Source organism: Hordeum vulgare, chromosome 1H, assembly GCF_904849725.1.
Source record: "Hordeum vulgare subsp. vulgare chromosome 1H, MorexV3_pseudomolecules_assembly, whole genome shotgun sequence".
Lineage (NCBI taxonomy): Eukaryota > Viridiplantae > Streptophyta > Magnoliopsida > Poales > Poaceae > Hordeum > Hordeum vulgare.
In genome coordinates this window covers 11467282-11482560 of record NC_058518.1, presented here as the reverse complement: position 1 = coordinate 11482560, position 15279 = coordinate 11467282, and the positions used below count along the sequence as shown (strand labels likewise).

At 46.4% G+C, this 15279-nt stretch overlaps 2 protein-coding genes and 1 non-coding gene across 3 annotated transcripts; all 3 read right to left on the bottom strand.

Annotated features, from left to right (window-relative positions):
- Positions 1–7208: 7208 nt before the first annotated feature.
- On the bottom strand, positions 7209–7281 carry TRNAR-ACG. The gene has a single exon. It is a non-coding gene; the product is annotated as a tRNA-Arg (tRNA).
- A 158-nt stretch (positions 7282–7439) lies between these two features.
- LOC123443872 (outer envelope pore protein 16, chloroplastic-like) lies at positions 7440–9424 on the bottom strand. Its single transcript, XM_045120443.1, has 6 exons — positions 9226–9424; positions 9081–9132; positions 8798–8829; positions 8305–8338; positions 8110–8177; positions 7440–7713 (listed from the first exon to the last, which is right to left on the bottom strand). The coding sequence occupies exons 1-6, from the start codon at positions 9331–9333 to the stop codon at positions 7573–7575; spliced, it is 435 nt and encodes a 144-aa protein (XP_044976378.1). The 5' UTR covers positions 9334–9424; the 3' UTR covers positions 7440–7572.
- Positions 9425–11428: 2004 nt separating this feature from the next.
- LOC123443788 (outer envelope pore protein 16, chloroplastic-like) lies at positions 11429–14056 on the bottom strand. Its single transcript, XM_045120347.1, has 6 exons — positions 13784–14056; positions 13650–13701; positions 13058–13089; positions 12369–12402; positions 12176–12243; positions 11429–11764 (listed from the first exon to the last, which is right to left on the bottom strand). The coding sequence occupies exons 1-6, from the start codon at positions 13889–13891 to the stop codon at positions 11624–11626; spliced, it is 435 nt and encodes a 144-aa protein (XP_044976282.1). The 5' UTR covers positions 13892–14056; the 3' UTR covers positions 11429–11623.
- Positions 14057–15279: the final 1223 nt, after the last annotated feature.

The following is a 15279-nucleotide window of genomic DNA, read 5'->3' as shown; positions in this document are numbered from 1 at the left end:
GCACTATGGAATTTCTGATAAGTATATGTGGTTGACATATTGTGGATCAGAAAGTAATGTAGAATTTCTGTAAAGCATACAAGGTTGTTTGAAAGGAGTTTTCAAGGGAATACCTGGATTGCGCTAATTGAACGTTGAGCATCAAAGATCTATGGAGATAGATCAAAGGCACTTAATGGAAGTTTCAACAAGATGCATGCCTTGACAAGTTTTTGAAGGAGTTTAAAATAGATCAGCAAAGAAGGAGTTCTTGGTTGCGATGTGAGGTGTGAATTTGAGTAAGACTCAAAACCTGACCCCGGCAGAATAAAGAGAATAGACGAAGGTCGTCTTCTATGCCTTTGCCGTAGAATCTGAAGTATGCCATGCTGGGTACCGCACCTGATGTGTGCCTTGACTCAAAGTCTATTGAGAGGTACAGAGAGTGATCCATGATTGAACCACTAGTAGCGGTCAAAATTTATCCTTAGTAACTGATGGACTAAGGATTTTTTTCTCGATTATGGAGGTGGTTAAAGAGTTCGTCGTAAAGGGTTACGTCGATGCAAGCTTTGACACTAATCCGAATAACTATGAGTAGTGAAACGGATTCGTATAGTAGAGTAGATATTTGGAGCACTTCCGAATAGCACGTAGTAGCAGCATCTATAAGTTGACATAAAGATTTGTAAAGAACACACGGATTTGAAAGTTTCAGAACCGTTGACTAAAACCTCTCTCACAAGCAAGACGTGATCAGACCCGATAACTATATGGGTGTTGGATTCGTTGGAATCACATGGTGATGTGAACTAGATTATTGACTCTAGTGCAAGTGGGAGACTGTTGGAAATATGCCCTAGAGGCAATAATAAATTAGTTATTATTATATTTCTTTGTTCATGATAATCGTTTATTATCCATGCTATAATTGTATTGATTGGAAACACAGTGCATGTGTGGATACATAGACAAAACACTGTCCCTAGTAAGCCTCTAGTTGACTAGCTCGTTGATCAAAGATGGTCAAGGTTTCCTGACCATAGACAAGTGTTGTCACTTGATAACGGGATCACATCATTAGAAGAATCATGTGATGGACTAGACCCAAATTAATAGACGTAGCATGTTGATTGTGTCATTTTGTTGCTACTGTTTTCTACGTGTCAAGTATTTGTTCCTATGACCATGAGATCATATAACTCACTGACACCGGAGGAATGCTTTGTGTGTATCAAACGTTGCAACGTAACTGGGTGACTATAAAGATGCTCTACAGGTATCTCCGAAGGTGTTCGTTGAGTTAGTATGGATCAAGACCGGGATTTGTCACTCCGTATGACGGAGAGGTATCTCGGGGCCCACTCGGTAATACAACATCACACACAAGCCTTGCAAGCAATGTGACTTAGTGTAAGTTGCGGGATCTTGAATTACGGAACGAGTAAAGAGACTTGCCGGTAAACGAGATTGAAATAGGTATGCGGATACTGACGATCGAATCTCAGGCAAGTAACATACCGAAGGACAAAGGGAATGACATACGGGATTATATGAATCCTTGGCACTGAGGTTCAAAGGATAAGATCTTCGTAGAATATGTAGGATCCAATATGGGCATCCAGGTCCCTCTATTGGATATTGACCGAGGAGTCTCTCGGGTCATGTCTACATAGTTCTCGAACCCGCAGGGTCTGCACACTTAAGGTTCGACGTTGTTTTATGCGTATTTGAGTTATATGGTTGGTTACCGAATGTTGTTCGGAGTCCCGGATGAGATCACGGACGTCACGAGGGTTTCCGGAATGGTCCGGAAACGAAGATTGATATATAGGATGACCTCATTTGGTTACCGGAAGGTTTTCGTGCATTACCGGAAAAGTTTTGGGCTCATCGGTAGTGTACTGGGAGTGCCGGGAGGGGTGCCGGGGACCATCAGGAGGGGTGTCACGCCCCAAGGGGTCTCATGGGCTATGGAAAGAGATAAACCAGCCCCTAGTGGGCGGGAATAAGTTCCCACTAAGGCCCATAAGGTTTGAGAAGGAAAAAACACAAGGTGGAAAGAGTTTCCAAGTGGGAAGGTGGAATCCTACTCCAAGTAGGATTGGAGTAGGACTCCTCCACCTCCAATTTCGGCCAAACCTTTAGGTTTTGAGGCTGCCTCCTCCCCTCCCTCCCTCCTATATATAGTGGGGTTTTAGGGCTGATTTGAGACAACTTTTGCCACGGCAGCCCGACCACATACCTCCACGGTTTTACCTCTAGATCGCGTTTCTGCGGAGCTCGGGCGGAGCCCTGCTGAGATTAGATCACCACCAACCTCCGGAGCGCCGTCACGCTGCCGGAGAACTCATCTACCTCTCCGTCTCTCTTGCTGGATCAAGAAGGCCGAGATCATCGTCGAGCTGTACGTGTGCTGAACGCGGAGGTGCCGTCCGTTCCGCACTAGATCGGAGCGGATCGTGGGACGGTTCATGGGGCGGTTCGCGGGGCGGATCGAGGGACGTGAGGACGTTCCAATACATCAACCGCGTTTCTTAACGCTTTTGCTGTGTGATCTACAATGGTACGTAGATCGGAAATCCCCTCTCGTAGATGGACATCACCATGATAGGTCTTCGTGCGCGTAGAATTTTTTTTGTTTCCCATGCGACGTTCCCCAACAGATATTACATTATATATACAACCACTTGAGAGATGAACCGACTAGTGTCGTAGATAGACGTTCTGGCCTCCTCCTCCTTCGATAATGTGTTAAAGGAGGAGGATAAGGTGAAGAACGACCATCGTGCCCAACATATGTACAACCATTTAAATGTCAACAATATGGATTTAAATGTTATTAGCTAAAAATATACGGATTTAAATGTTATTAGCTAAATACGGATTTAATGTCCGCGGTTGTAGATGCTCTTACCATGTTCGGATCAGATATAGAACCGCAGATAACAAACTCGTAGATTGTGCAGAGTTAGGCTTCCTCCAATGCAAATGTGCTAAGTGAGGTGATAAGAGCATTAAATATGTTAAGCAACCATAATCTCCAATGCATTGGTGCTTGTTGTTGCTAAGGCTGATCATAGTGGGGGTAACATAACTAGTACCATAGTCTTGAAACTAGCAAACATGCTGATGTGGCAAGTAATTAAAGGAGAGGGAGAGGGTTAGAGTAACATAGGTAGATACCGTATCATGTTAAATGCTATGCAACTATGCGTCATGCATGTCAATAAATGAGACCACCTATAATACTAGTTTATGATACAATGCACCATGAAGGTAGTATCATACAATAGTAACATATGCATGATACTACTATATGTTACTCCCCACTATGAGCAGTCTAAGGTTACCTCATTTAATTGTTTAGCAACTAAAGTCTTGCATGCATAGGCTAGTTTCCTTCATTTTTAATGTTTTGCATAGGTTCTCGTAACTAGCACCCTTTCCTTCTGAGGACATCAAACTTCTCTCTCTTTTTAATTAGATTGTCACGTAAGATTTTTTTGTTGTTGACATGCTTAGCAACTATCCAAAGTAAAGCATTGGAAGTAGCCTTACAGTGGTTACACATTAGAAGGCTCGCTCACTCATTGAAGCGCCAATAATTCACTCGCTCACGCCCAAAGTTTTCACTGTGGCAGCCTGGTAGTGTAGTCTATATCAGATCATGTCACTCACTTCCGCTGTTCATTTGGGTTGCCAACAGTGGTAATTGCTGTTGTTCGTTCACCGCTGCCGACGGCTACATGAGCAGGTTCATATTCTTTGTACCAGCATGCTTTCACGAGCAAACGGTAAGAGCAAACTCCAAACGATCGACCAACGGCAATTTTATTCGTTTTTTTGTCTGTTTGAATCGGCCCGGCGGATACCAACATCCCTTTCGACATTTGGATCGACATATACCCAGCCTATTTTTACCGACGCAGGCAAAAAATAAAGGATTTCCGAAAATAATAAAGAAGCATTAATTAAATATTAAAAGTCGGCAAGAGTCCACGCGTCCCATTACATTAATTAAACATAAAAAACTAAACTACGAGGCAACCTTAGGCGGCGGCGATGGAGGGGATGGTGAGGTCAACCAGCGTAGGCGGAGGGTTGGCCCAGGGGGACGCTGTGTTCCAAAGCACAGCTGCCTGCGCCTCCGTCGTCTGTCCTCGCGACGCGGGCCGTGCTGGTGGCGGTGCCAGCGCAGCACGAGCGCGCTCCTCCTCCTCCATCTCCCGCCGTTCCTCATCTGCCTCTTTCTCCAGCGCCATCTGCCGACGGCCTTCGACGCGCTCCGTCGATAGATGCTGCGACTTCCAGTGCAGGAGGTAGGCTTACTCCTGCTCCGGTGTCGCGCCCAACCAGATGGGCGGCATGCTGACCCACTCGCGAAGGCAGCCGGTCCACTCGTAGACCTCCCGCTGCGGCTCCGTCGGCTCGATCTTCGACGGAGGTGGCACGGCGCAGTCGCCGGCGGCGGATAGCACAATGGCCTCCGCGAGTCGCGCCTCATACGCTGCCTCCTCCTCGTCGGCCTTGCGCCTCTCTTCCTCCTCGCTCTTGCGGAGAACGGCTGGTAGCGCCGCCTGGTCCTGGTCCTCCTCGCTAACGATGGGCGGAGGTGACGGAAGGACTCCTGGCTGCACGTTGCGCATGTCGTGCCGACGCTGCTCCTCGTGCTCGACCGCGAACCAGAGCTCCCAGTGCGGAGAGTCGGCCACGTAGACAGGGTTGAGCCGCTGCTCCGACGCCAACAGACGTCGGCGACGACTCACCTCCTCTGCGTCGACCGCGGCATGACCGCCATCGGGATCCTCTCCGGATCCAGATGCCAGTGGTGCGGGAGGGTGACATCGGGGTACGATAGCGGGACGCGGTGCTCCCAGTACCACCGCGCTTGATGCATCGGGACGCTGACACGCTCACGAGGCCGGCGGGGAGATCGCACGGTGGGTAGACGAGGGCCTTGCCCTTGTTTTGGAAGGAGCCGGCCATGCCATGCGTGCTAGGGTTTGGTCGTCGACGAGGTGGCGACGGGGGTTCTGGAAGCAAATGAGGCTGAACATACCGCACGCTCGAATTAAAAAAGACCAACCGCGGCCGCCGATGCGTGGGCCCGTGGAGGATGACCGTCATAAACTAAGTTGACTGCCGGTGGTTGGGACGGACATCGAAAGGCCGCGCGTGCGTATGCGTCGACGCATTTCAGTCTCAAATTTGGATCGGAAATGGATCGACGCGGACACGAAACGGTCGCGTTTTGGCAATGGACCAGCTCATCGGGCCATCAGTTTTGTCCGCACGGATCCAAACGGACGGCGCCGAACGAAATGGGTCGCCTCGTCTTTAAGCCACCTGGTGCTCGCACGCTTGTGCCTAACATTTTGGTTTGATATATGACAAGTGGATGCTTGGAGGCAGAAGACGCTGCCGCACGCCGCCGACGGATCGGAACGCCATTGTGGGTAAAGAAAAGCTTGGACGGGTGAAACGGAAGGAAGGACGGGTTGCGTGTTTTTTAGGGTGTCTGCCTGCTAGATAGAGTTGCTCTCGGGGACCCACGGGCAGAATCATCGTCCGTCGTCGAGTTGCTTGCTTGCAGCAAGGAAACTGTGCTGCTCGTGCACATCAATTATTGGCTCTGGATCGATCGACGGAGGATCACGCAACTGCTACCCCGTGGTGGAGCAGATATTTGGAACGGCGAGACGGATCGCCGCCACCAACGCCTACGGTGCAGCTGATCTCATCTCACCACCCCTTGCCGCCATTTCTGTTTATCTTTATCTTTATCTTTACTTACTAATAAAGCAAATAGTGTTTCTTCCGTACGTCATCTAAATTATCCTTAAAATTAATTAAAATTTACCCATCAATGCCACCTATAAGTCATAAAAAACGTTTCAATCAGGAAAATCTCCAGACTGGGCCGGCGCATGTAGGCACCTCCTATATTACGCTCTGGGCGTTGGAAAAAGATGCAGCACACCTATATGGGGCCTATTTTTTTAGTTTAGTATTTTTATTTTTCTTTTCAGTTCTATTTTGTTTTTCTACTTTAAATAATTTAGAACTTCAAACAACTTTTCTCAATTTTAAGAAACTGAAAATTTCGAAATAAAATATTCGAAAAAATATTATTATTTTTGAGAATTCAAAAACTACTGAAGAGTTTTGAAAAATGTTTGCATATAAAAAAATGTTTAAACTTTGAGAAAATATTCATAAAATAAAAAAGTCAACGATTTTAAACAAAAGTCCGTGTAAAAATCTTAAAAACAGTTTCGTGCCTCTGTTTTTAGTCTCATTTTTTATTTTCATTTTTCTGTTCCATTTTTTAGTTTAAATAATTTAGAACTTTGAAAAACATTGGCAATTTATAAAACTGGGAATTTTGTAAAAATCTTAAAAACAGTTCGTGCCTCTGTTTTTAGTCTCATTTTTTATTTTCATTTTTCTATTCCATTTTTAGTTTAAATAATTTAGAAGTTTGAAAAACATTGGCAATTTATAAAACTGGGAATTTTGAAATAGAAGTTTGAAGAAAATATAAAATGTTTGTGAATTCAAATTTTTTTCAGGATTTTTGTAAAAATATTCGCATATTCAGAAAAATGTTCATAATTTTGAGAACAAGGTTGGTGAAAACAATAAAAGTCCAGGATTTTGAAAAAAAGTTTATGAGTTATTTTTGAGTGCAATTGAAACAAATGTTTGCTAATTCAAAAAATGTTCATGCATTTCAAGAAATGTCCTAAAATTTTAAAGACATAATATGATCAGCACCATTGGAGATTATAATTGTTTTTCTCTAGTTGCAACGCACGGGTCCTTTTGCTAGTTATATCCAATGCCCCGTCTCCTATCTATCATCCTCTGCATTGGGAAAGAGAGCTGAAGGCTGAAGCAGAGCATCAATATTTGTACGGGTGTTCCTTTTCAAACAATTTGAAACTTGAAAATTCCATTTTAACACTAATCAAAATATGGGTGCTCGGTCTCTCCCTTGTTGCAGAATGCTCGTGTGTTGCGCCCTTTGGTTGTGCCCGATGACAACTTGGGGATCGAGAGGGGAGCCTGGTTTCATGGTAGTTGTATTGGTTTTCATTCGTTTTTTCGTTAAATAACTTGACAGTTTTTTAAATTAACTGATGAGATAAAACTTTTGCCTCCGTAAAAAATATATATATGGAGGCCAGGACCATTTCTCACCTGCCCTACACAAACAAAAATGGCGACTCCGCTGGGGATCGAACCCAGAATCTCTGGTTTCGTAGACCAGCGCCTTATCCATTGGGCCACGGAGTCCTTGGATGATGAGCTCAAACGTTGAGCCTACTTAATTAGACGCCGCTCACCAGGGCTTTGAAAAACTATGCTAGTAGCAAACTAGGCCATCCAGCACAAAGGATATCATCACACGAAAATAAGTTGTTCAGAACATGCACATGAGAACGCCGGCGACGAAAAAACGGAAGAACATTTGGAGGAAACGGGTTCAGTTATTAAACACGGAGCGCGGACGGCTTCAGTCAACAAGTTCTTATTCAGTCTTGTCTGATATAAAAAGGAAACACCGCTCTGAGTACGGTCGCACGGCTAGGTGAGGTAGTTGATGAACTCGACGGCGGTCGCGATGGCGCCTCCGGTGATGGCGTCCTGGGCGATCTTGTTCCCTTTGTTGTCGCTCGCGGCAGAGATCAGGGCGCCGCTTGCGATGCCTCCAATCAACGCGTTTTTCTGCGGGAGTGCCGGAAAAGAGAGAGGGGTTAAAAAATATTCTCAAGACTGGCCGAAAACATGCCACCAATGATGTTGGTTATAAACTCAGTAATGTTTTTGTGGGTAAGATCTCCAATGTGCTAGCACAATACTACTTAGACTTGCATAACCTTAGGACAGGGTCTGGACTCTGGAGACAGAAGTAGGAGTAAACATTAGCATCATGATAATGAGACGCCAGTGGTTTGATTGATTCTTCTCGTACACTAATTAGCCAAGAATCTCATAGTCAACTAAAGAAAGGATCTACATTGTAAAATGGGACAGAGGCTGTCATGCAGATAGATATCCCTTCACCCAAGGTTCAGTTAAAGTGCAAGAAACATGAAAGGTCCATTTTGAGAAAATAATTACCCAGTCATACTGTCCGCGGACCCTTTCCACTCCATACTCCATGCCTACATACACTCCAGCAACAGCACCTGCAGATTAGTGGAAGAAGCATCCGAATGTGTCAGCGAACATAAGAAGAAACGGATGAATGGTTGATGTCAATGCATTCGTCAAAGCCAAATAAAACAACAGGGTAATGCTCTTCTACTTAGTTACCCCAATATGCGCCCTCCTTGCACATTTTCTTCAGCTGCATAAAAAGACCAGAATACCATATTAGTACTCTGTTGATGATAGATTAGATAACCATTAACCATAACGCATGCGCAGAAACAAGGCCGCCGACTTTTCACTCATCCACAAGTAGAGAGCAATTATGCAAGAGTAGTGGTTCAATGCCTTGGACTTCTAGTTCAGCTGTTTTTTCTCCATTTACTTATCCTACGAGGGTCTGCAACGTTCAAGGCACCCCCTATTGAACCATTATGAACTGTTGAACATTTAGCCAGTTCCTGTCTAGTTCTCCCTAACAACAATTATTTAGGTACAGAGGGAATAGAATAGAATATATCATCTGCCTATATCAGGCCACTACTATTACATTATACTACTAGTGTAATACTCCCTGATATCTAGTTGCTTTACCATTGGCAAGACTCAGGGACAATTAAGTGGGAGAAAAACAAACGCAGCGGAAATCAGCACTTACTGTCTGCTCGAGCTTGCGCTTCGAGACACTCCCTGCAAAGCAAAAGAAGATAACTTGATGTCACATTTGCCTGCACTCTGCACAGCACCAACAAGAACTGATGTATGTCCCCACTGCATCTGTATGCTGTGAAAGAACATTTGGTCCGAACTAGAATCCGGGCGGTTCCGAACACAAGCCACCTTCATCGTTCAGAAAAGAAAAGAAAGGGGAAAAAACCCTTGATTTTCTCTGGCAATCCTTAATCCATCAGAGACGGGGATGCGTGGCGTGGTTAGTTTACCACTTTGGAGGCAGTCGAAGGCGTCCTCGGCGGCCACCCTGCAGGCGCCGACCTGCGCACGGCATCAGCCAACCGCGGATGGATCAGACGCGTTCGGTGTGTATGTATGCATTGGATCAAAGAGGAGGAGGATGGGGGTGCGTACGGCGCCGATCTTGAGGAAGCCGTCGACGGTGCGGTTGAGCAGCGGGTTGCCGAGGTCGATGGCGATGTCCACCTTGCTCGACCCCGCCGCCAGCCCCGCGCGAGGCATCCTTCCGGTTCCGGAACCTTCTCGGCCGGTCTCCCTCCCTATCTCTCGTCTAGCACTCGGCAGTCGGCACACAGATACAGAGCAAGAAAGAAGATAGGCCACATTATCCCCATTTGTAGAGAACTTTTTCAGCAGCAAAAGACAAGACAAATTAAAGTAATGCTTTTTTCAGGATGGAGAGCCATTCCCAGGTTTGGCCCAAAGCAAACTAGGTTTGTTCACAGCACACTTAAAGCACAGGAACCCCTTAACAATATTTAAAATGTACTGTCTCCATCTGAAAATAATTACCGAACAAATGGATGTGTTTGAACACATATTAGTTCTATACACATCATTCTTATTCCATTTCATCGACAAATGTATTTCCGGACGGAGGGAGCAGAAGCTTATTCCACTCACTTTCCCTCTCATCAAAAAAACTTCTGCTCCACGAAACAAGTAAGATCGTATTAAAATCTCTCGGATTGAGGACACACATCCCATCATATTTCCTTTGCTTTGCGATACTTTACAAAACCCGAAATGAGATATATCAATATTCTTTTGAGTCATTCTCATGTTCACTATATGGGCCTACTTTCGTTATTCATTCTTGTTGACATGTATCGACATCCCCTTGACCTAGTCACCTGTGTCTGGCCAAACAATGACGGACGTCGTCACATGTCGATCAGGGTCTTAAGAATATCTTTTCATTGTCGGAGGAGCAAATCCCATTCTTGAGCTATCTAGCCCCTTATCAAACTTTTGAATGAACCTGTAAGTTGTTGTTATGATCACCATGTTACATATGACGTTTCAACAACCCAAAGTTCATCTTACGGTAATAAGTAACTACGGCACTCTCATGGTATAAGAGCATCTCCAACAGGCGCCCAAAAACTGCTCCGCGCGCTAAAAGATCCGTTTTTTGGGCGCCGGACTGCTCCAGCAGAAGCTGCAAAACACTGCGCGCGCTAATTTTTTTTGGGCGCGCGCTCAAATACGCTATCGCGCGCAGCATATTTGGTGCGCCGGCTTGCGCGCGCAGCAAACTCAGAGCTGCTGCAGATGGGACCGCTGGATTGGACGCCGCATTAGCGCGCGTCTGTTGCAGATGCTCCGGTCCCCGCGCTTCAAAACTGCTACAATGGCGCGTTAAAAAAATTATTGGGCGCGGATTTTTTACGCTGCCGTTGGAGATGCTCTAAGGAACTAAATCATATGGTCTAAGGACTATGAACCGAAACAAACAATGGCCTGATGGTTTTGCTTGGTGACAACCAAACCGTGCCTTGAATCACATCGATTTTAGAATTGCGAAGTGGCATGAGAAAAGAGAACTCCGGGGCGTCTTCACTCACGTTGATGACTCTAACCCTTCTTAGAGGAGATTTCTTCACCATAGCCTTTGTTGGCTTAGAGCATGGTGGAGGAGGCACAAGCTTTGTCTCAAGTCAAACTTCGTAAACTTTGACCAAGTTTACACACAAAAATATTAACATCCACGATCCAAATTAATACTGTTGAATCTATTTTCACCTCATATATATTTGTTATTGTGAAAGTTCAGATTATTTTCTATAATCTTGGTCAAACTTTATAAGGTTTGACTTAGGTCAAAGCAAATATACGAAGTAAATAAAAATGAAGAAAGTACAAAACAAAGGTCGAATGTCTATACTTTGACCTCGTAACAGGATAAGTTGCAAAATTTAGCATTGTCATTTATCATTTAGTTGCGGGGAATTCATAATATCTACGTTAACGAGGATATAACCATTTAAAAAAAAAATTACTCCCTATGTCCGGAATTGCTAGACACCCGTTCGAGCGGCAAGTAATCTCGTATGAAGGGAGTACAAAAGAAGCAAAATTTAACATTGCCATTTACTCCCTCCGTCTCAAAATAAGTGTCTCAACTTTATACTAGCTCTAGTACAAAATTGTACTAAGCTTGAGAAAGTTATTTTGGGACGGAGGGAGTATCATTTAGTTTCAATACCAGTGAGGGCAGTGACCGAGCCATGATGCGGTTAGTGGGGGCATATGTGTGATCTCTACTAGAGCTTTGAATAAACTATGCTACCAAACTAGGCCAGCACACAGCATATCACAACTGAAGGATTCAAACCACGCAGTAAAATAAATTGTTAAGTACATGGACATGAGAACGCCGGCAACAAAAAATGGAAAAACATTGGAGGAAACAGCTCCAATTATTAACACACAGGGTGGATGGCTTCAGTCAAGAAGTTCTTATTCAGTCTTGTCCGATAAAAACATCGCCGCGGATATGGCCTCACAGCTAGGTGAGGTAGTTGATGAACTCGACGGCGGTCGCGATGGCACCTCCGGTGATGGCGTCCTGGGCGATCTTGTTCCCTTTGTTGTTGCTCGCAGCAGAGACCAGGGCACCAGTTGCAATGCCTCCTATCAACGCATTTTTCTACAGGAATATCGGAAAAAGAGAGGGATTAATAAACAATCTAAGACTGACACAAAACATGCAACAGTAATATTGATTATGAATGCAAATAGTATTTTGATGGGTAAGAAGATTTCTAACGTGCTAGCACATCATTAGACCTGCATAATCTTAGGACAGGGTGTGGAGACAAGTTAAAATTATCATCATGATTTATGAGATGCCATGGATCTGACTGAATCTTCTCTTACACTAATTAAGTAATTGGCTAAAGATCTTACTCAACAAAAGAAAGATGTGGATTGTCAAGTAGGCAGATAATATTTGTTTGCGACGGGGAGGCAGTCAGTCATGCAGGTAGATTTTTTTCCTCCACATAAGGTTCAGTTAAGTGCAAGAAACATGAAACATCCATTTTCAGAGAATCATTACCCAGTCACGGTCACCACGGACCCTTTCCACTCCATACTCCATGCCTACATACACCCCAGCAACAGCACCTGCGGATTAGTCGAAAAAACATCTGAATCTGTCAGCGGAAACTAGAAGAATGGATGAATGATTTATGTTAACACATTTTTTGAGCCAAATAAGACAATAGATAAATGTTCTTCTACTTAGTTACCCCAATATGCACCCTCCTTGCACATTTTCTTCAGCTGCATAAAAAACCAGAATATCACATCAGTGGACTACAAATGATATATAGTTGCCTGAACCTTAACGCGGGTGCAGAAATAAGGCCACAGAATTTTCACTAATCCACAAGTAGAGAGCGGTTATAAAAAAGAACAGTGGTGCAGGGGCTTAAACTTTCAGTTAAGCTCTCTTTCCTCCATTTAAACAGTATCCTTTGCTAAAAAAAACTTAAATATCATCCTACGAGGGTATGCTAAAACTAGGCACTGCTACTGAAATAGCCTGAAGTACTGAACATTTAGTCAGTTCCAGCGTAGAATATATCATCTGCCTATCAGTACACAACTAGTGGAACAGATGTTTGGAAAATTGGCTGATTACTTAGTTAAGTAGCCAAGTAATCCCTGCTCAAAGGGTCACCGAGCAGCGAATTAACTGATTGATCGGCCAATTCACCTATTAATCCACTACTCGCCACCCGACCGAGCAGTTACAATTTAATGATTTCCTGAACAACGAGTGGAACATCTAGTTGTTGGACACTCAGATCGTAGCAGAACTCAGGGCAAATGGTACAACATAATGCTCTCTAATCACACAACAGCGATGGCATCAAGCCACGGGTGCCTACGAAACTAGGTAAGAGAAAACAAAACACCGCGGAAACTGATATACCGTCTCTTCAAGCTGGCGCTTCGAGATATCCCCTGCAAAGAAAGGAGGATAAATGCGATGTCACGTTTGTCTGCACGGCACCAACAAAAAATGGTGTATGTCCTACCATACACGAGTGAAAAATATTGGTCTGCAACAATGGATAATAACAACAGGCAGCATCTGGCCGGTATCTGACCGAGAGCCTGGGCGGTTCTGAACCTAAGCTATTACTCTGCAAAGATTGCTTTTTCATGAGGCATAGCTAGCTGCTGGTACTTGATAGACAAGTGCATCTGGCTAATTGTTAACTGAAACATGGCACGTTCAGAACCTGAGCTACTCTGCTTCTTGGCGAGCAATACATGTGAACCTTCATCGAGAAAAGAAAAAAAGCCCCTTTTTTTATCTGTTTACAGGAAAGAACGGTTTTGCTGAAGCACATCTAGATGCGCCCTAACTATTTCACGTCTAGGTTCTATGTCAATGGTTTCACCCAGAGATTCGCGCGGGTATTTTCTACGGTTTTCTCTGAAGATGAAAAGAAGGCCCTGACCCCCTTCGCATCCGTGCAGCGGGAGAGAAGGGCATGCGTTTGTTAGTTAGTTGTTACCTCTGTGGAGGCAGTCGAAGGCGTCCTCGGCGACCACCCTGCAGGCGCCGACCTGCGCACAGTGTTGCCAATGGCAGACCGGATCAGACACATTGCAAGATATCAAAGAAGAGGAGGAGGATGGGGGGGCGTACGGCGCCGATCTTGAGGAAGCCGTCGACGGTGCGGTTGAGCAGCGGGTTGCCGAGGTCGATGGCCACGTCCACCTTGTTCGACCCGGCCGCCAGCCCCGCGGTAGGCATCCTCCCTTCCTCTCGTCTGGCACCCGGCACGCAGAGAGAAAGAGAGAGATGCAGAGCAGGAGGAAGAAGAAGAAGAAGAAGAAGATGGAGCAGTTGAGTAGGATACAGTGAGATGTGTACTGGAGCTGGATACTATGTATAGGGCGAGGCAGAGAGGGGAGGCAGTGGCTGTGAGGCCACGGGACGGGACGGCCCTCGATCCTACTCCGTTGGGGTGGGGGGGCTCGCGCCATGGCCACGCGTCGGCGGGCGGGCGGAAACAAAAGCGTCGCTCCCGGAGTCTGGTCCCCCGTGGCGTGGGATCCGCCGGTGGACGCGCCCTGCCGACTTGCTCCCCGGCCCGAAGTGCTGGTACCACATTTTCCTTTTGGAATACCCGGCCCGGCCCGAAGATTTTAAGCCCAAAGGCCGGTCTGGGCCCGGGCCCGCCGTATTAACGATTTAGCGAATAGGCCCTGCCCGAGGACCCAGGCACGGCGAGCTTTTACGCTGATGGGTTGGCTTGGCCTTTTTTTTTCTGGGCCCGACGCCCGGGCCGGGCTCGAGCCTGGGTTCTTTGGCCCGATGCCGTCCACAACGTGTTGTTGCCGGGGCGTACCTCGACAACTTCCGCGAGCTCTCCGGCAGCGATGGCCGGATGCGTGTGATCTCCGCACGTCGGTCAGCTTCAGAAGGCGGTGGCACCAAGACTCCGCCGACGCTCACCCCTCCACGAGCCCGACACCCGCATGTTCGGCGTTGCTAGGTAGTCCGCTTCATAAAGGAGGCGGGCCTCAGACTCGTGCAGGTGGCGGCGGTCGAAGCCGTTGGCCGTCGCCCCGTCATCGGGGTAGCGCTCGGCAATTGGAGAGAGGGAGAGAAGGCGAAGGTGACGAAAGGGGCGAAAAGAGGAGAGGGTGTCAGCGACGAGAGTCTGGCGAGAGAGGTGTGTGGCCACCGACAAGGGGAGCGGCGACTTTATATAGCTGCGGGCGGGCGGCACGCGGGACGACATCATGTGAACGCGTGACGGGAGTGGATGGGACGTGCGTCGCCACGCCTTCGCTGCGCCGCCCGTGAAGAATCAATGGAAGGTTTACCGACAACGCAACCTTCGCATTGATTCCCGCTAAAAACGAGGCTAGAGGACGACGAACGTGCCTAACCGCCGACTCGACGGGTCCACACACCCGTTTTGCGCCAAAAACGTTTCCCCAGGCGCCCCCAACGCGCTAGGTTTGTCCTGGGACCGCCGAGGCCAATTTCAACCATCACCGACGAAAAACAGGGTCTTGAAAACGTGACTGGGCCATTTTTTAGCGCCGGCGGCAAAAAGGAAATTTTGAAGGAGCCTATTGGGGACGCGGCTGTGGATGTTCTTATATCTAGGAATGGAGGAAGTATCATAT